This window comes from Hermetia illucens, chromosome 1 (genome assembly GCF_905115235.1).
Source record: "Hermetia illucens chromosome 1, iHerIll2.2.curated.20191125, whole genome shotgun sequence".
Taxonomy (NCBI): Eukaryota; Metazoa; Arthropoda; class Insecta; order Diptera; family Stratiomyidae; genus Hermetia; species Hermetia illucens.
This window is the reverse complement of record NC_051849.1, coordinates 74204141-74224997: the sequence shown is the minus strand read 5'-3', so window position 1 is coordinate 74224997 and position 20857 is coordinate 74204141. Positions and strand designations below refer to the sequence as shown.

The following is a 20857-nucleotide window of genomic DNA, read 5'->3' as shown; positions in this document are numbered from 1 at the left end:
AGCATCCGCGGCGAAAACAGGCTGGGCGAAAAGAACGCACGACGCCATGTTGAAAATAGTGAACTGTCTGAAGGTAGCGAACGGAGGAATTTCCTAAGTGAAAAATAAATAAATAGTGTTTTTGCGATGTCTTTTCGTGAGCATTTGCACGAAATTTACGATTAAAGGTATGTGGAATTGATATAAAATTGAATGAGTGTCGCGGCGGATGTCGGTCTGGTTGGAAATTGATTTTGTTTTCATGATTTTCATATGAAAATTTTAGTGACAGGCTTCGATTTTCGGAGGACTCGTCAGGATTTTTGCGAGATAATTGAATTGTATCGACGGAATCGGTGGAAACTACCGATTTCCTGGTGTTTTTTCGAGAATTGCAATAAAGGCGGGAAAACTGGATTTGTTTGCAAATAAAACACTTTGCTGTAGTCTCGCTGACTCGGATCCGCTCCGCGCGCCACTTGACGTCGCTAATCGACCGCCTACTTACGATTTTTTCTTTTGAAAAGTTCGCTGTTCGTTTTCGTCAGTTTTACATGGCGTGACGTCATGGTTTTATCTGTGGCGGGCCAGTAGCCTGCGATTTTCCCTCGTCGGGAATTCAACTTGGATTTTAGTAGTTTGGTCCCTTTACGTTGGACGGTGGTGAGTGGGTGTGGAAATGGGGGTTGAATTAGCGGAGAGGCCGTCGCTGGAGCGATTGCACGGCAAACCGTGTCAATCGAATTCGGCCAAAGGCACACTCCGCCGTTTGGCTAAGCAAACGGTCGGCCTGAGCTGCAGGTGACGTGCGGCCGATGTAGGTTGGCGGCTACCTTCAAGTGCGCTCGGCGCAGATTTGTTGGGTTCGCGCAACGACGGCTACTTGAAGCATAATTATTCATGACTCAGAAGTGAGACGACTCGAAGCTGCCGATACAGACAGGATAGAACACGTTTCCGCTTCAAGGTCGCGCCTCCCACCCCTGACTGCCGCCCGTCGACTGTGCTGTAAACGGCGCGAACCCAACAGCCGCCAAGGGGCAGAATTTTCAATCATTGAGAAATTGGCCCGTCGACGACTATCCGTGCTGATATCGTGGAGCTTTGGGGCTAATTCACTCGTTCGGGCGATTTGCACTGTTGCGGTGAGCGCAACGTTATGTAATGCACGGTGCCATTTGCGCCTGGTGCGGCCGATGTAAGTTGCAATGTTCGGGGCCCTTTGGGGTTTTGCGCCAGTTGGACGTTTTCAATGTGTCGAATGTAAATATTTATCAGTTTTTTGGCTGGGGGCATCGACATTATGGGCGACTTGTAAAGTGTCAGGTTGATGCCTTCGAGGCATAGAAAGTTGACAACAACTCGTTGCGCGCCAGTCGCTAGAGAAAGTAGTTGTCGATTGGTTTCTTGGGATGGGTCGCATTTTAGGGCGGGCGGACAGTGTACTTTGTAGTGGCCTTGGGGTCAAATGAGTGAGCAAAACCGTTGTTTACCCAACAGAACAAACTCATTGTTTACTAAACAGTAAATTGTCAAGTATTTCATTGATAGCGTAGCAGAAACTTCGAGAACTTAGCTCATTTCTGGGAGGAAATATTTACCAAAAAATATGCTTTATGTTCCCTAGAAAGACTAGTTTTCTTTGTTAGGTGGGCAAATCAGTTTTCATCGCTGTCAGTCAAGCTGAGAATTGTTTGCATATAACATAAAGGGCTAATCTAGATATTTATGAAATTTTTACACTTTAAATGGCTCTAATTCTTAAACTGTGGAAATTCCTCTAAGCTGAATTATTCTCTAATTCGAACTTTTTGGTCTTTCATTGTCATTCCTCTGTCAAAAATTCTTCATACTCGAAGCATACCTTTCGGGGAAATATCTCATGTGTCCATTACAATTCCTTTGAATTGAAATCGAAAGGTATATTTTACGATGCAAGTCCTAAAACTGAGTATATTTATGTATGTAGGTGTATTCACAAGTTAACGTGGGACTTGGGGAAACCGGGAGCTAGACGCTCCAGGTATAATAGGGTTTGTTTGTTTCCCTATGTGAGGAGTTCTCCATTGGTTGATAACATTGATTCGAGATATTTAAATTGCTCAGTGCTGTCAGCTTCAGCAACCTGCCTGCCTAGAACTAAGCGAATTAAATACCTCAGGTGAATACTATCAGCCAATGGAGAACTGTGTAATGAACTTTCTTCATGCATTAATGCAACATAGATGGTTGGGTTGGTGCTGGATAAATTTCTAAAATGTGGAAATATACTATTATTAACTTTATTTGTGCAGATATCGGTTCCGGATATATTTTGAGGCCTAGATTTCGTAGAGATGCACCACTGTGTTTTTTTCAGATTTTTCGGTTGGATAGGTTTTGAGAACGAGACCTGTTACACTTTTTGATGGTCATGTTTTGAGCCCTCACTCCCCTATGTTTCACCCAATATCAAATATTGAACCAGTTTCGAGAATTTAGACCTTTCATTTGATACTCCACATGGCTACATTATGTGGAAAAAAAATTTGCACCCTCCATTCACATGTATGGGGAGCCCTCTTAAATTTAACATAGAATGGCGCCACTTACAGTGAACATCAGATTACATACTCTCACCAATTTTCATGACAATCGGTCTAGCCGTTTTCGAATAAGTCGGGTGTGACACACAGACAGAATCGAGAATCGTATCATCACTTCCAAGCTGGCCATCAAATACTTGCGGGTGATGATTGACGGAAAACTGAATTTTAAGCTGCACATCGAGCAAACTTGCAAAAAAGCATGCATCACGAGTATGGCTCTGGCAAGGATGATGCCGAACGTAGGAGGACCGCGGCGTACTTGCAGGCGGTGTGTTAGAGCACTTCATTCAAGACCGTAACGGTACACTACAGAACACTGTAGGAGGCAATGTGGTCAGCATTACGCTTGCCTGAGATTACCCTGATTTGTCTCAGGTACTCATTCACAGCTGAGTCGATTGGTATCCGACGTCAAATCACGATACAAATCCCACTTCCGCCAGCGAGATTTGAACCGCGACCTTCCGTACGACAGCCTTGTGCTCTAACCACTCAGCTATCTGGACACATGGTTTACAGAAGAACAGCCTTAAGGGTGTGTTTTGCCTTCAGGACCGTCTCAGACGATGCATCGTTCGTCATTTCGGGAATGATGCCGATTGACACACTGATAACCAAAATGATGAATATTTGTAACATCAGGTCCATCTCTCCCTTATCGCAGATGAAAAAAGTCGAAAGAGGAAGATCCATAAGCAGATGGCAACAGCGATGGGATCGGTCAGAAAAGGGCCGTTGGACTTACAGGTTGACCCCTTCCATCAGGGAGTAGTTGGGGAGAAAGCATGAGGAGATCAATTATAATCTCAACCAGTCTCTTACCGACCATGGAGGATACCGTCAATACCTGTACAGGTTTAAATTGGACACCTAAGAGAGGACCCAGCGCAAGTATGCTTCCAATGTCCTAGGTTCGTGGAAGAAAGAAGGAACTTAGAGGAAACTCTAGGTGAAGTACTATCACCGGAAAATTTTTTTCCAGAGAATGGTAGCTTGCCACGAAGACTGGGATGCGATCAATTCCATGATCGCATTTATCCAGGAGACACTGCGAAATGCGGAAGAAGTGAGGAAGGTGCGGTTCTGAACTCCGCAGGAAGACGGAAGGAGACTTAGCTAAAGTAAGCTAATTCCGCCCCGTGATGTAATACCTAAAGGGGAGACGGAGAGGAGTTGGGGTGGTTTTAGTGGGTAAGAATCGCACACTCTGGCGTGCCCAGGCTAGAGTCTATTGAAGATTTTCATCTCCTTAAAAAAAAAAAGAAAAAAAGACAGACAGACAGACCGTACTAATCGAGACCTTTTTTTTTTGATACCTCACACGACTATATCCGGTGAAACAAAATTTTAAATCCCTCCTTTAAACACCACATAAATTTATGTCACTTGCTGTGTGCGCGGGATTTCATAGTTCCCATCTGTCCACCAAATTTCGTTCGGATCGGTTTAGTCGTTTTGGAGAAAAGTGCGTGTGACAGACAGACAGTGAATCGATTAGAATAAGTTTTTGTTTTACACAAAACCTTAAAAAGGATAATAGTGGGGCCCCTCACAGTTTTCACCTCGGGCTCCGTTTTTGTGTATGATTTTCACCCCGGAATTGGATTCCGGCGCGCGGTGTACGAAATTTGTGTCTATTTAGATCGACTTTATCCAGAATACCTACTTAAACCCTTTAGTTTTTCCGAATTTAAAAACTTTAGCCTTTACTTTACGACCAATTAAGTACAGTAAATCTACTAAATTTCAAATTGCAGGAGGTTTGGTAATGTTAGTTTCAATGTATTATAGATGAAGTGTTGAATGAAACACGACAAGCAGATATGAAACCGTTGACTAAGTTTTTTTCAAATGGTTCGGTTTAATGAGGGGAAGCAACTCCCATAGGCGGACCAATATTTATAGAAAAGAAGTAGAAGTAGATTCAAAAATAGACATGAGATCTGTGGAAAAATTACATTTGGAGGACAATCAAGAAGAGGTGGGCTTAAAGGACTCCTTCAATATTATCTTATAATTTGACTACTGAATATATAAACGAAAACACTTTTTTTATGCGTTTACCAAGCAGCACTTTAGTGCTGAGAGGTAGTGGCTGGGAATATGAATATTTTCGGTGAGTCGATCCATTTCGTTTCATTCGAGTCGGTCGTGGTATCGCTCATAGATTTCGCCATTATGTAGGTTACGGAATCGTCCATTGTCATGTAGGGGCCAAACATTCTTCGGAGGATTCTTCTCTCGAACGCGGCCAAGAGTTTGCAATTCTTCTTGCTAAGAACCCAAGTTTCCGAGGAATACATGAGGACTGGCAAGATCATTGTCTTGTACAGTAAGAGCTTTGAACCTATGGTGAGACTTTTCGAGCGGAACAGTTTTTGTAAGCTGAAATAGGCTCTGTTGGCTGACAACAATCGTGCGCGGATTTCATCATCGTACCTGTTACCGGTTGTGATTTTCGACCCTAGATAGCAGAAATTATCAACGGTCTCAAAGTTGTCTCCTATTTTTATTGCTTTCGTTTGGCCAGTGCTATTCGATGTTGTTCGTTTTTTGGTTTTCAGTGCTGACGTTGCCACCATGTACTTCGTCTTGCCTTCATTAATGTGTAGCCTGAGATCGCTTGCCGCCTGCTCGACCTGGATAAAAGTAGACTGTACATCTCGGGTTGTTTTTCCCGTGATGTTAATAGCGTCAGCGTAGGCTAGTAGTTTGGTGGACTTGAAGAAAATGGTGCCTCTCGCATTTACGTCAGCATTGCGAATCACTTTCTCCAGGGTCAGATTGAAGAGGACGCATTTAGAGCATACCCTTGTATTAGACCGTTGTTGATGTTGAATGGTTCCGACAGTGATCCTGCTGCTTTTATCTGGCCTCGCACATTGGTCAGAGTCAGCCTAGTTAGCCTTATTAATTTCGTCGGGATACCGAATTCTCTCATGTCCATGTACAGTTTTGCCCTGGCTATCCTATCATAGGCGGATTTAAAGTCGATGAAAAGATGGTGCAACTGATGTCCATATTCCAACAGTTTTTCTATTGTTTGCCGCAGAGAGAAAATCTGATCTGTTGCTGATTTGCCTGGAGTGAAGCCTCTTTGTTATCGGCTAATTTGCAGTTGATCGCCCCAAGTGAAGTAATTTTTCTGTGAAGAATAAAAAAGTGAGCTATACAAGGTTACGTGTCCGGAATGTCACGTGGTGTATGTGGCACAAGAAAAGGCTGATAGCAACGGGTTTCTGCGAAGCCAAAAACATGAAGATGGGATATGTAGGACAAGAAGATACTACCGGAGATACATGCTAAGAGGAAGCTCGCATGAGACCGTGGTAAAATTGCACCGAACTTAAGAATGAACAGACACGGAAAACATCTAGTCATATATATTTAAATTGAATCGAGCGCTATCACTTGATTCCTTAATCTGGGTTTAATTAAGGCTCGTATAGTTAAAGCAAGTCCGAAGAAGAGTGATAATAGTACTCGAAATGCTAGTATATACATATAAAAAGCCATGTAAGCTTTTAGAACAGTAAGTTTTCTAATTACCGCAAATACACTTAGTGAAATGGTCGTGAAAACGAAATATTATGTATTATTCAAAGCATCTTCCATTTTATAAGTCTACGATGCGATAATGTTATCTCCAGTCAGTTTACACTTTCACTAGAAATGTACTACTACCAATACTACAAAAGGAAACTTAAGAGGGACGTGGAATCTATACCAAATCAAAAAAAATAAACCCAGATATCCAGGTAAAGTCATAAACATCACAGTCATGTACCAGGTGTACTCCTAATTAATTTCCGTTTTTTTTTCGATGAATGGCATTCTATGCTTTGTGTCGCTGTTGGTCACACAAACCTGTCATTTTGTTTAGTTGTTGTCGAGTGTCTAAACTGCGTTGACGTTTCCCCGAGAAGTTCCTCCAGCAAGTTTTTATTGCGCGTCAAAAATGTCGGCGTTCGTACCGAATTTGGAGCAAATGCGCCATGCATTGCTTTTCATGTTCAATTAAGGAATGGCGATCGTGCATTAATACTTCGAACATGTGAAACTTGGTCTCGACAATTCAAAAATGGAGATTTCGACCTGAACGATGCCGCACACTTTGTCAAGCGAAAAACGTTTGATGACGCCGAATTGCAAGCAATATTGGATGAAGACAACACACATACGCAACGAAAGCTTGCAGGTATGTTGGGAGTTCAACAGCAAGCAATCTCGAAGCATCTGCGAGCCATGGGAAAAATTCAGAAGTGTGGAAAGTATGAACTGACCGAGAGACAAATGGAGAACCGAAAAGTGACGTGTGAAATGCTTCAACAGTACAAAAGAAAGTTTTTTCTGCTTAACCATGCGGCTTACTCACCAGGACTGGCCCCACCGGATTACCGCCTCTGCCGCGTTGGGCCACGCACTTTCTGAGAAGCGCTTCGACTCCTACGAAAATTTGCGATTGCGAAATGAAAGATTTGGGTATTTGAAAATGTCGATAAATAGTTCCGACATTAAAGTAGTGTTTAGCAAAATATATTCAGAGGTCTCATGGTCTTACGTTATTATACCCAGTACTGATACAAAATGCTCACCTCCAAAGATAAGATAAAAATAATTTTCGACGCAATCTCATCGCCATATACAGCAAATGAGATGATGCAAGCACAAGAATGAATACTATGGATTTGGCTTTCTCCATAGTCTTCATTCTTGTACTTGCATCATCTCATTGAAAGGAAGAGAAAGGAAAAGTAAGAAAAGAATACTTGGGTAACTAGTATGGAAGGAACCATTGATGTTCGTCTATTGAGTTTCACAGGCGAAACAGTTAATTTGAGGACAACTGCGAAGTAGCAAAATCGAGAGGTATGATATAAGGAATTCATATATAGAAAGGCAGCAAAGAAAGGTAAACATGGCGAACTCTCGCGAAAGTTGGTTGTCTTTCCGGGAGCAAAATTTAGAACAACTTAATGGATTAGCGCAATCGGTGAGCACTTAAGTTTTATCAATGCTATGGAAAGGACCAAACGCGTCAATCGTCAATAGACTGTAGTAGTTGTTTGAAATAATAAAACACTATCAAATCAACACTAGCGAATAGGAAAAACAACTATTCGCTAGTGTTGATTTTTATTTTGCAAATACGAACAACAAGTCAGGGCTTTTTAGCACTGATGAAGGGAACAAGTGGTTCCCGAAAAATCGGTATTTGCAAAATATAAATCAACACTAGCGAGTAGGAAAAACAAGTTTTATTATTCCAAATAATGAATCGTTAGAAACACCGCGTAATTACACTTAGATGTAGTAGTGCGGATTGTGCGGAAGGATCCAAGATGTGGAGAATAACAGTAATACATTTGTACGGGATTTTATGTTTGAAGCTTAGCTATTGTCAATTAGCAACTTCTGCGTGATACAAGAAAAGCTAGATTCGATTTTCGGTTAGCTTTGACGAGCAGTAGCTGGTATTGTTCCAGAATTTCCAACGAAATAAGGAAGAATCACTGAAACTTAAATCCAAGTTAGAAGGAGCTTAGCTATACATAACGACGAAATCTTTTAGCGATATCACGACCGTCTGGATGTGGATAAAATCCGGCCTAACAGGTTACCTAATAATATGGATGAGGATGATCCAGCCCGGAAAGTGTATAAGGGCAATATTTATGGTAGAAAACGAAGACGAGGCAGAGCTTGCCTGAGATGGGGCGATGGCGCAGGTCAGGACGCCAGACAGCTTTTAGGTATATCGAATTGGTGGACCTCGGTGCTAAATCGGGGTGTCTGGAGTTCCTTACTAAGGCAGGCCTAAACCGGATACCGGTTGTTGCGCCGTTGATGATGATGCTAATGTTATTGGTCAGGTTAAGCAACTTGGGTGAAGCCAAACCAAAATGAAAGATTTGGGGTACTTGAAAATATCGATAAATAGTTCCGACATTAAAGTAGTGTTTAGCAAAATATATTCAGAGGTCTCATGGTCTTACGTTAGAATACCCAGTACTGATACAAAATGCTCACCATTCATATTGACATTGACCAGGTGTATTTCGCAAATCGAGAGTAGTCTTACTTTTTTTGTTGTAACTTCTAATAGAGAGAAAGGAAAAGAGCAATGTTTATAAGGATATTCCCTAGACTTCAGTGAAACTTGGTTGGAAGTTTATGCGCAGATAATATTAAAGATAGAAGCGTAAAGGAACAATTAGATATGAACGGGGTACCCTTTCTTATTTTTTTCGTTTGCAAATGTGGGCAAGCTGTATCATTTTATATGTTAAGAAATATATCTGTTATTAACAAGGGTATCTACAATGATTTTATTTTCGAATTCTACTTGCAGATAAAGTATGTGGTTACGAAGTGACAGTACATCGCCGCGGCGATCACGTCGTTGTAGTTTGCGCACTACAACAATAACGCCGAATTCTATTTTGACGCTTTCACGAAGGCAAAAACCTGGAAAATCGATCAAATTCTATCCGGCATCAAACAATAATAATAACAACAACAATGCGTGTACACGTAAATCAGTCGGGACCCATTCAAAACTTATCAAGTGCAATACAACTTCAAATCCCACAAATGTCAGAGCGCCACCGATGGTGAAACGTTTGACTGCAGTGCGTAATCGGCCAATATTGTCACGACCGAAAAGCCGGAACACGGAAAAGGAGAATATTTGGAAAGATTCGAATGAGATAACATTGTACGAGCAATGCGCGAACAATGTATGTCAGAAGAAATCCCAGCCAGGTAAGGATTCTGGTCTAGGCCCACCGAATGATGAATTAAATAGTTTCGGACCAATTTCGTTGGCGAGGGATAGTTGTTCGAAGGAGAGGTCGTTAGAGAGACGACAATTTGAAGTTTCAACATCTACGAATAGCAATAATTGTAATAATGAACCGGTTTCAACCACAGATTTATGTACGTCTGAGATACAAACAAATGTTGAACAATCAGACCATCCGAACCACCAAGAAAGAGCTGAGCGACAACAGGTTGAGACATCGATAACGCATGTCAAGTGTGTTACGGAATGCGATAGTACAACTGATTATATACAAAGCACTATACACACAATTCAGATGGAGAACACTAGAACGTTAGTGAGCCTGAACGAGGGAGGTTGTTCCAGCCAGTCGGGTGGAGAAGGATCCTCAACAATGGATATCGTTGTTCCAGAGGTTGATTCTACCACGACGGATATTCTGGCCTCGGTCGACGGTATGGGGCAGTCAGTTTTAGCAACATATCCATCTTGCAATTATGCAAGTAAATACGATGATTCTGCAACATCTACTATTTCCGATCTCATGTCGCTGTTCCCAGAAGAAGAATTGGCCAAGTCAACATCATCACCGGTAAACCCCTTGGCTGCAAGCTCTTCTTCGAGTCCTCATCATCAGTTTTCTAGCAATGATCTAATGCCTCATTATTTGATGTGCAGTTCAGCGTTAACTCAAGATTTTCTCAACTGCAACGAACCAAGCCACCTTTGTGATAATACGGATCAGCTATCTCAACCACATGCTATTGAGAACCTTAAGGCGTTAACAAATCTCCCAACTCATCCGACAAATCTATTCTCTTCCTTAAATTTTTCTCGATGTGGAGGAAACGAAGTCAATTCATTGATAACAAACATTTCTTCGAATTCATATGATCATAATCACGGTGGGGAAGTGAGTGTTTATTGCTATAGACCATCAATGTGCGATAGTGGCCATGAAGATGAAGATGAGAACAGGATGGACACGGATACAGATTGCCCTGAAATTGAAGAAATGCCGGAGACGAGACAAGACGAAACGGCTTTGGATACGTTTGATCCTTATTTATTCATAAAACGATTGCCACCACCAACAGTTGAGATGCGAGCTAAATGCCCAGCACTGCCATTGAAAACTCGATCCAGTCCTGAATTCAGTTTGGTGTTGGATTTAGATGAGACATTGGTTCATTGTAGTCTACAAGAGTTGTCGGATGCAAGTTTCAAGTTTCCGGTGTTATTTCAGGTATGTATCTTAGTGAGGACAAAGCTTTGGTGTGGCGGAACATTTATTCATTTCCCAGTTTTCAGCTTATAATTGCATTTTGAAATTTTCTCTATATGCATGCATTTTATATTTTCTCTATATGTATTATCCTTTTTTGCCACCTTACTATCCAGTGATGTTGGTCTAATTGGATTGCCATTGTCAATTATTTTTATGATTTTCAATTAAACTCTACATTTCTTTCTAAATAGGATTACAAGTATACAGTATTTGTTCGTACTCGTCCTTTCTTTCGTGAATTTTTGGAGCAGGTGTCGAAGCGCTTTGAGGTTATTCTATTTACGGCTTCGAAGCGGGTATACGCTGATAAATTATTAAATCTACTTGATCCAGAGCGAAAGTGGATTAAGTAAGTTAATTATGCCCTTTTCGCTTTTATGGAAAGTAATTTGAATATTTCTTCCTAGATATCGTCTATTTCGGGAACACTGTGTGTTAGTGAATGGCAATTACATAAAAGATCTCACAATATTGGGAAGAGATTTATCAAAAACAATTATCATTGATAATTCACCTCAAGCTTTCGGGTAAGTTTTTATATTTTAATTTGGCTATCCTGCATAATTAAATTAATTTTAACATCCATGAATGTCACCTGTTGTGAACATCACCATAATTTGGGATTTTTCAACTCGTTACAGATACCAACTGGAGAATGGAATTCCAATTGAAAGTTGGTTTATGGACCAAAATGATTCAGAGCTTATGAAAATTTTACCATTTTTAGAACAATTGGCAACACTGGTAAGCATTTTCTTTAAATTATAGTATGCTGGTGTGAATGGTTCATTCAAATTTATAATATCTGAACGATGCCCGTGTAAATGGCAGGATGAATGAGAGATGTGAATTGTTTGTTCGAATTACAAAGTTCGGGGTTTAGGTTCTGTGTAAAAATCTTAAAAGCGCGCATAATACTGGAAAGTTTCGTGCAAATGCAGCTGTTAGTAACAAATTTATCAATTTAATCATCTTAACTCATAGAAATGTGATGCTGACGCTGCTGACGGTTTATTATATGGTAACCAGATTGCACTGGCAACTTTTATGGTTTTTTTGCAACTTAAGACAAATTCCTATCTGCTCAAGAAAGGACGACTGATGGCTTCACTCAGAGCGGAGGTAACTCGTCAGACGCTTCACCTCTGCTCTGGAGAGTTGTATTACTGCAAGTGGTTCAGTGTTCTTTGTCTTCTTATATTGATTCGGAAACAGTATGTGTACAGATTATGTTCCGTGGAAAAATTGACTCTTCAGGCCAAGCATTGTCGAAGCAATTTTTGTTTGATAATTGGAGATTTTGAATTCGCAATCACTTGATGACGGCTAGGACAATTGGGGAGAAATTTTCTCTCACTCTTTTGAAACCATCTTACAAAGGAAAAGACGGCAGATGGTTTCAATCAAACCTTAAACAAAAAGTTTCATGTTTAGTTTAAAGTACCACTTCAATGAGTTGAATGCTATTTTGAAAGAATTTTGGTTGTAACTACTGGAGATTGCATTCAGGTAACCGTTCGGCTTCACCTAGTTTCAATCAACTTCAATAGGGTAATTGAAACCTGTAGAGAAAATATCCACATTAAATTTTTCTAAAAAAAAATTAAAGGAATTTCCAAGTGTTTGGAATATTTACGAACATGGAAAGGAATAAAAAAAGTTTTTAAGGATCATCGCACGTTTCACGTAGTGGTTGATAATCATTGTCCGACGTAAATTTGATAGCTTGAAATAGACATTCGCATCGGAAACGGGGCACCTTTCTAAACTTGAAAAATATAATTCTTGTCAATTTGCAGCAAAATAAAATATTTTTCATATAAAGTCATGAACACCACTCAAGGCTGTCACAGGATGGGGTACTTTCGCCGCTGATGTGGTGTGTATGGTAGTGGATGAACTCCTGGACGTGTTAGCAAATACTGGAATACAAGTCCAGGGTTACGCGGACGACATTGTTTTAATCTGTAGGGGCAAATATGAAGATATTCTATGTGATAGAACCTAAACTGGACTAAGGGCTACTAGTGCCTGGTGCAGGAAGGAGAGACTGCGGATCAACCCAGCCAAAACCACCATAGTACCATTCACTAGGAGGCGTAAGCTTGATCACCTGAGAGCCATAAGATTACATGATATGGAGGTGAAACGAGAAACAGGTCAAATATTTGAGAATTACGCTAGACATAAAATTACTCTGGAAGACACACGTCGGAAACACTTATCGGAAAGCCACGAGGGCTGTGATGACTTGCAGATCCATAGCAGGAAAAAAAAATGGGGTTGCAGCCCGAAGATACTACTTATTACTTACTGGATATGTATTGCAATAGTAAGGCCAATGATTACCTATGGAGCGGTAATTTGGGCAGAAAGAACCGAACTCAGCACACAAGCCAGGGAATTACATAAGCTCCAAAGGCTGACTTGCGTGTGTATCAGTGGGGAATGAGGACATGCCCAACGGCATCCCTGGAGGTCCTTCTGGGATTAACCCCTCTTCATCTGCATATACACATGCAGGCAAGGAGGGCAATATTCAGGATGGCCGGTAGTATGAATGAGGCGGGGAGCTGCCTAAATCGAAGGAAAACTGATATTCTTTCTTGGCGGTATCGCGAATTACTAATACCAAGGGATAACATGACAACGAGGTTTCACTTCGATAAGAAGTTTGAAACACGTTGGAGTAACAAGGCAAACTGGGAGAGTGTGGCTGCGACATATGGCTTAAACCAGCAACTGATTACTTGGTACACTGACGGATCCCTCACAGCAGAGGGAGCGGGTGCCTGTGTCATTGGTCCAAGGAAAATGTACTTTGAGCCAATGGGCAGGTACACTAGCATACTCCAGGCGGAAATATACGTCATAGACAAATGTGCCTCCTTTAATCTGCAAAGGAACTATAGGGGGCAGAACATAGCTATTCTCACCGATAGCCAAGCAGCGATCAAGGCATATAGGTCCAACCAGGTGAACTCTAAACTGGTATGGGAATGCCTTGAGAGACTGAACACGCTCGGCTCGTCCAACAAAGTCTGGATACTTTGGGTTCCAGGCCATGCTGGGCTAGAAAGCAACGAGGCAGCGGACGAACTAGCCTTTACACTGGCCAGAACCCTTCTTTGGAATCGGAAACGGTTTCATGGCTATGAATTTAAGAAATGAAGAGGAATGGTTGAGGGAACTATATTGGGCGGGCCTACCAGGGATGGAACAGTCCAAGGTGCTTATTGGGGGATACGAACCCATACGCACAAAGGATTGCTTAAACCTCACCAAAAAGAACTTCCGAATCATAGTGGGAATTCTCACTGGTCATTGTCGACTGAACTGTCACCTAGGAAAGCTAGGGATAACTACGGACACTGCCTGCAGGTTTTGTGAAGAGGATGACGAAACCTTTAGACACGTCCTGGGACAGTGTCCGGCACTTGTGCAAAGTAGGTCGAGATATCTGGGAGAACATTTAATATCAGATACAAAGCTGAAAGATCTGGAAGTAGGGAACATACTAAAGTTCCTAACGGTTATAGGCCTGCTTGGGATACTATGATAAATAGGTACACTATAACCAGTAAAAGGGGTACAATAGTTCCTCAAGGACGCGGTGCGATTTTCCCTTAACAGAATAATAATAGTAAAGCCAAAGAAACAGTTTGATCTACCCTAGGGGAAGGAGTTTGGAAAAAACGTTTCCACTTTTGACAAAACAATTTTTCCCAATATCGCAAATGGCTTATAGCTTAAAAATCTTCATTTATTTGCCTGTGTTGTATTTTATTCGGAAACTTTTTGTTTGTGAAATTTAGCGCGCATATGAAACTATGAAACAATACATGCAGTGACTGATACAAATCCCCGTGCATGCAAAAAGGAGATATACATTTTGTATATAGCTATCTAAGATATCAAACGGTACTTTTATAAATACGTCTTCCTTTTGACATCGATTCCTAAAGAGAGGAGTGAGGCTAGAAAGCAAGTGCTCATGAAGACAAAACAGATTAACCATGTGGCCTGTTGGAACAAACTCTTTATGTACAATCCCTTTTGAACTGAATTGCAAAAATCAAATAAAGGTGATTCCGCTTTTTACTTTCCTAGGTGGGATACTTGGATTTAGCTTATTCGGATGCTTCTGTTCATAACTTCGGCACTAGATACTTGGAATTTTTCTTTTCTAATTAAGTCCCGGCAGTGTCAATATCCAAGATTTTTTTCCAGTCATTCAATTCTGTGACGATTAAATTGTACACAGTCGTTTCCCAGGACCAAATGCTCCATCAAAATTTGAGGAACTAAACATGTGGATAGATTTAATTCCGTATCCATGTAAAAATTGATTCATTTTTGATAGATTTATATATAATTTGAATATTTTCTGATCTCGGCCAGCATGTTCGTTATAGTCCCCTTGACGATCGTTTATATCAATCGTAGATAGTTGTTTGGGATAAAAACCCATCACCGCATCGTGAATTTAAGTATAATTTTACGTCTCGGAAACACTTTGATTGGGTTTAGACCAAAACTTGAATAATATCAAGTGGAATACGAGTGCAATCTTTTGGAAGATCGCCATGTCTAATTTCCAATTAAGATTCGCAAAATCGGTGGACGACACCGGGTGGCTTAGAGGCTAGAGCACTAGGCCATCGAATGTCGCGGTTTGAATCTCGCTGGCGGCAGAGGGATTTGTCTCATGGACTTGGATGTTGCACATCAGTGGACTCAGCTGGGTCAAATCAGGGGTAGTTATCAACATCAAGATAGTTCTGGATATCTTGCTTTTTTGGTTCAGAGCTTCTCCTAGGCTTCTGGCTGGTGTTTTAGCTTTAAAGAACGATGTGTTTGAGGTGTATATGTACGCCTCATAATTCGTTTATTGCGGGCTATTTTTTCGATATATGATGAAGACTTGGGATGATCTTCAAATTTTTGATTAAGCTCGTGTTAACGGGCGTGCAGCCAGCTAAAAAGTCTCATTGAGAATTTTGGCGGCTTAGTCGCGTCACAATTCGTTTTCAAACGTAGCCCAGTGAGTAGAAGCAACGTTATCACATTGGCAAAAAGGTATCTTTCTCATCAAAACTATAGTAGGATTGAACCAACCACACCCGTTGAGACAAGGAGGTGACAGTTCGGCTTTGTTTGGCATTCTCATGGTCAGTGTTCCGATGTTGTGTCTTGCGTATTGTACATTCTAGATGGAGTTTAAAATTTAGCATCTTGAGGAAGTTATGGTTAGAATTACTGAAGTTCCAAACTTTTTCAATGAATTCGGGTTTCTTGCCATTTGAATGGGCTGGAATAGATTTCAAACTTCTAGAAAAAATAAGACCGTGTAACACCTAGATGTTTCAGGTAGTAGGTGGTTAAATTTTCTCATTTATTATTAACTCTAGTTCGGTGGACTTTAAATCGGACTAATTTTTCGGTTGTGATTTTTTGTTTTTAGTCAACAGTTTATAATTGAATTCTGCTTGACTTTCGATGTAGAAACCCCTTGCCTGGACATGTGTTGGTGGAACACAGCCTTGGGGACCAGATTGATAAGTTTGTGACTTTTTGCAACTCCCACTTCATCATTGGTGGCACATCGTTAAAGCAAATAAGTTCAGTTGGGATTCGGCTGACCGGTAACAATACTTCTAATTAAATCGACCACATTGCAATCACCAGTCGATTCAGAAGTTGCTTTCTGGATGTATGAAACATAGAAGCACTGATATCAGCCCTGATTGAGATCAAGGCGATTTGCTTTTGGGACCTGATTCTCGCTCGGCAGAGGGAAAACTATTTGGAGCCAAACTCTCTTGCTTTCTACTGACAGCAAAGTCGGCAAAGTTGCAGCAGCGCCCTTTATGTTTCTGGTACAAGACGGGTTCAGTTTAACAAAATCGGTGGTATTGAATCAGAAAAGGAGGTTAAGATCTTTTACGATGAGAGATCTCCAAAATCTAGAGCCAGTTTTGGTACCAAATTTGTGAGGAGTAGCTATGTTGATATGATTTAGTGCACAGGACCTCACAGTTGTTTCAGTGTACTTACCCTATGATTCTTTGTGTCCTCCGCCGACGAACCAAGGGGTCTGGTAACGTATACGGAGTCAAGTGGCCTTGAATTCTCAATAGGGTGTAATACGAACGCTCAACATATTCGCTGGGAAAATAGCAAATGCAATTCTAGAGAAGAGCCTTTTTTATTTCATTACTCCAGCCCGTCGAATGACTGGGGCTTGTGTCCCAACGTTCGTTCGATCAAGCAGAAGTGAAGAATTGATTTTAAAATTTGTACTTAAAAAATATTAGAGTTGATTAGAAAACTAGAGCAGTAATATCAACAGTAGGTCGTCGTTTATCAACACTTCCATGTCACAACTTTTGTCATCATTTTGTTGAAGTTGCGCAGTCTTTGATCTGTTTTAGTTCAATTATGTTTGCTATCTTCGAGTTCCCATTCTGTTATGGCATCCGCGTTTGCATTATTCTTATCTGGTTTATGTTTTACTTTAATGCAATTTACATAGTTGCATCCAAAAACTTAGATAATTAATTTTTTAATATGATGCGTGTCATCGTTTGCCTCGTCGTTCAGATTCAATTTCTTCTTTACGCAGTGCCTGGATTTATAACAAAAAGGCAGATTAGGCTGGTCTTAGCACCACTACACACAAAAACGGTACGATTTGGATATTAATTAGCACCCCATCTTTATACATTGAGAATTCTTTCCATAAATATAATACATATCCCTAATCTTATTGAAATTACTTTGAGTTGCACTCATAGATATTTACTTTTGTCGTCAATAAAAACGCTTGGAAATCAGAAATTATAAGAAATTAGAATTAACCAAAATTGTGTTTCCCAATTTTCGAGCTGGAACTGTAATAGCTTCTACACAGCAAAAGCAAATGAGAAATTTAGCTTAATGAGGTTTGCACAAGATTTGAATGTTGTACATTTTGCTAGATAGGTCTATAACGAATTTGTGTTTGAGCGAGAATAGAATTCTGGTCTGGTCGAGCTTACGTACATTTGAATGAGTGGTTTGAACTAGTAGTAGTTTGAAAGTATCCATTATTCTTAATATATTATTCGTTTTACAGCGCGAGGATGTACGGCCTCATATACGCGAGAAATATCGTCTATTTTCTTATCTGCCACCCGATTAAGTTAAATCGCAAGTAGAATTTTAAATCATGCATACATATAGGACAAAAGTAAATGAAAACAACAAATGTAACAAATTGATGGTAGTTAAATTAAATTCTAATTTATATTTAAATATTCGTAAGAATAAAGGAACGTAAGACAACCTTATAACAAGTTCAAGATTTGGTATTGTGAAAATCTTTTTCAGACGAAATTGTGTAATTGTAAAAATAAATCCAATTTTACTGTTAAGTAGTAGAAGGGAAGTGAAATCAGGCGAAAGAGCGAACATTAACAAATTACAACATTAACTTATTATGTAGGAGAATTTTACACCATGATATTATTTTTTCAGAATGATGGCGAAATATGAAAATATGAATTCTCGGGATCTATGGAAATATCTATCTAACATAGATCTTCAACCGTGTTGGTTGTTCTGTAGGAAACCTTTCATTTCACTGTCAGAGTAATGCACAACAACAATCATGGCAAAAATAATTAAATGCCTCCACCTCCACGGTTTAGAACGCTAAAATGTTCAAGTGTGAGATGCAGGCTTCACTACTCACATGCTTTTCCTATCTTTATTTGTGTTGTATTTGGTAGGAATTAGTTCATTTCATATTTTGTGCTCTGTATTCTGTATTCATTGTTCGCCTCTATTACAGAAGGGAATTGTTTCCATTGCGAATAATTTTGGGTGAAATTCATGATACACAATCCTACAAAATTTCGAATATTCATTGATATAATCGCCAGATGGATCGTCAATATGAAAGCTGGACAAAACCATATCCTTTTGTACATCACAAACAGAAATGTATTGACATTCGATAAGTTTTCGTTCCTTAATTTTAAGTTTTGTTTTCGCAATATTCGGATAGTGGGATTATGAATTAAGTATTAGATGTGTGCAGGACACAATTGAATGAAATGATACATTTTGATACAGGACTTTTTTTATTGATCTCATTGGAAAAGGAATGCTATATGTAATGTTGACACCATCATCATGGTTTTAGTGTAAAGAATGACTAATATGTAGCAAGGCAGTTGCTATGTTAAAGCCCAGTTTTCCCCAGCGTCCTCTTACAGAATCGAACAAATTTCATATGCCATTAAAACAGTGAATTAAACAAACAGTTTTTAATTTCTAAGAATACGATACTGGGGTGTGATGGAGGTAGAATTACGCTTACTTCATATATTTGCTCGATTGGTGAGTAGGTCATCAAGCTCTTGATTTGTCATGTTTAGTAAGAATGGGTCAAGTAGTTTTGCTAAATTAAATTCAAAATTCGATATTTTTTGTTGCTGCTTACTTCTGGGTTAGAAAGTTGGTGGAAAGTTAATTTCTCGGCATATATTGCTATCCTCAAGGGGAGGGGTTCTAGCTCAAGTGGGTAGTTTTGTAAATGGTTGTGATTTCAAACAAGGGGAACAAAACAATTTAAACTTGATATAAGTCATATTAGTCTTGTACATATAAATATAGAGCAACTAAAGCACCGGATTGTAACGTGAGCAATTGTTTGCTTTCGGGTAGGGTGGCGTTTCTATTATTCTGACACATATCCTATGAACATTTGATTTTTCTAGACCCTTTCATCTTTGTTTCCATTTTTGCGTTTGTTTTGTGGATTATAATAGATTTTCGGTGACAGAAAAGACACAGTAGGGCTTCTTTGGGATTGTACGTTGATTAAATGTAAACAACAATGGTTTTTGAGAAAAGCCTTTGTGCGCCTCTGCGTATTTCTGGGAATTCATCACACCTCTGTATTACATTACGATATGGTGCTTTTATCTTGATAAAGAATCGTAATGATATGATAATGTACGTAAAATACAAAATGGTTATAAACAAAATATTTGTCATAGATGTGTAATGAATAGATTATTATTGCAATGTTAGCTGTAAGTGTGGACAGAAATATGGAGGGTGAACGTTGTTTTTCACTGTAAATTTGGTTCAATCTTCATTTTGTGTTGAAAGTTCATCGTCTCGAAGGAAGCTTTTAAGTTCTTGTTTCTGGAGCATCGTAGCGACTTAAGTTCATTCTCAGAACCCCCTAGATAGTCTGTAGAATGTACTTGATGGGATGGGTGCCCTTAACAACATGATGAATAACACCAAATCTACGAGTGTTCGCATTTACACCTAACTTCCGTACTCCGATCTATGTAAAAACGATAGAAATGTTGAAATATCTTATTAAGCTATTTTTACTATAATAATTGTGATTATTATTATTTTCTCTGCTATACAATCAGTGTAATTTGCAAGTATAAAGTCTACAAAACAACAATGAAATTATAAATCATTTGTCTATTGTGTTTATGACTTCTATCACTTCTTGTTGATGAAAATACTTTGTATGCAAATATTTATTAGTTTCTTTATCCATCATAATCTTATTGTAACAATATGTATATTTTTTGAAATGAAATTACATTTTTTTCTACTTTTACTATGAGTGGCCATAATATTTTCTTATACATATTAAACATATTAAATTGGAACAAAAATTCAAATGGAAATAAGAATAATTTGATGAACGTCAAGTCAATATTATTATTGTGTAAACAGAATTTTAAGGCAAAATGTCGAATGTTTCGCATTATATGAAAACAAGAGATTTATAATTTTATTAAATTGAAAATTTATTCTGTTGATATAGTAAGAAAGTTTTCAGATGTTTTCTTAATTGTACAGAAAATAAAGGATCCGTCAAACAATAACAATGCTACAAATATATATTCGGAGAGGAGAAGAAAAAAGTGCATATTATATATAATTTCTGTTTTTAAGAGAAAGATTCAAAATATAAATAAAGTATTATTAAATTAATATAAAAATGTGTTTTCAATTTAAATATGAATCCTGATGAAGGAAGTACTGTGTTGTAAAGGCTTGGACTTGTCTCTTTTTTCGACGATTATTACGGACAGGGCAGATTAAAGCTACAAAGGTTGAGTTAGCCTTTTCAGAACAAGACAACGCGGTTTACATACTTCGCCAATGTAGAGAGGATACAAAAGATATCAGTGT

General features: G+C 39.3%; 1 protein-coding gene across 2 annotated transcripts; it reads left to right on the top strand.

Annotated features, from left to right (window-relative positions):
* The first annotated feature begins 20 nt into the window (after positions 1–20).
* LOC119651849 (CTD small phosphatase-like protein 2) lies at positions 21–20656 on the top strand. Of its 2 annotated transcripts, XM_038055661.1 has the most exons (7): positions 21–167; positions 8920–9332; positions 9501–10597; positions 10831–10988; positions 11047–11166; positions 11281–11383; positions 17757–20656. In XM_038055661.1, the coding sequence occupies exons 2-7, from the start codon at positions 8927–8929 to the stop codon at positions 17820–17822; spliced, it is 1950 nt and encodes a 649-aa protein (XP_037911589.1). In that variant the 5' UTR covers positions 21–167; positions 8920–8926; the 3' UTR covers positions 17823–20656. The 2 variants fall into 2 exon arrangements, with proteins under 2 accessions (XP_037911589.1, XP_037911581.1); XM_038055653.1 differs by having other exon boundaries at positions 8920–10597.
* Positions 20657–20857: the final 201 nt, after the last annotated feature.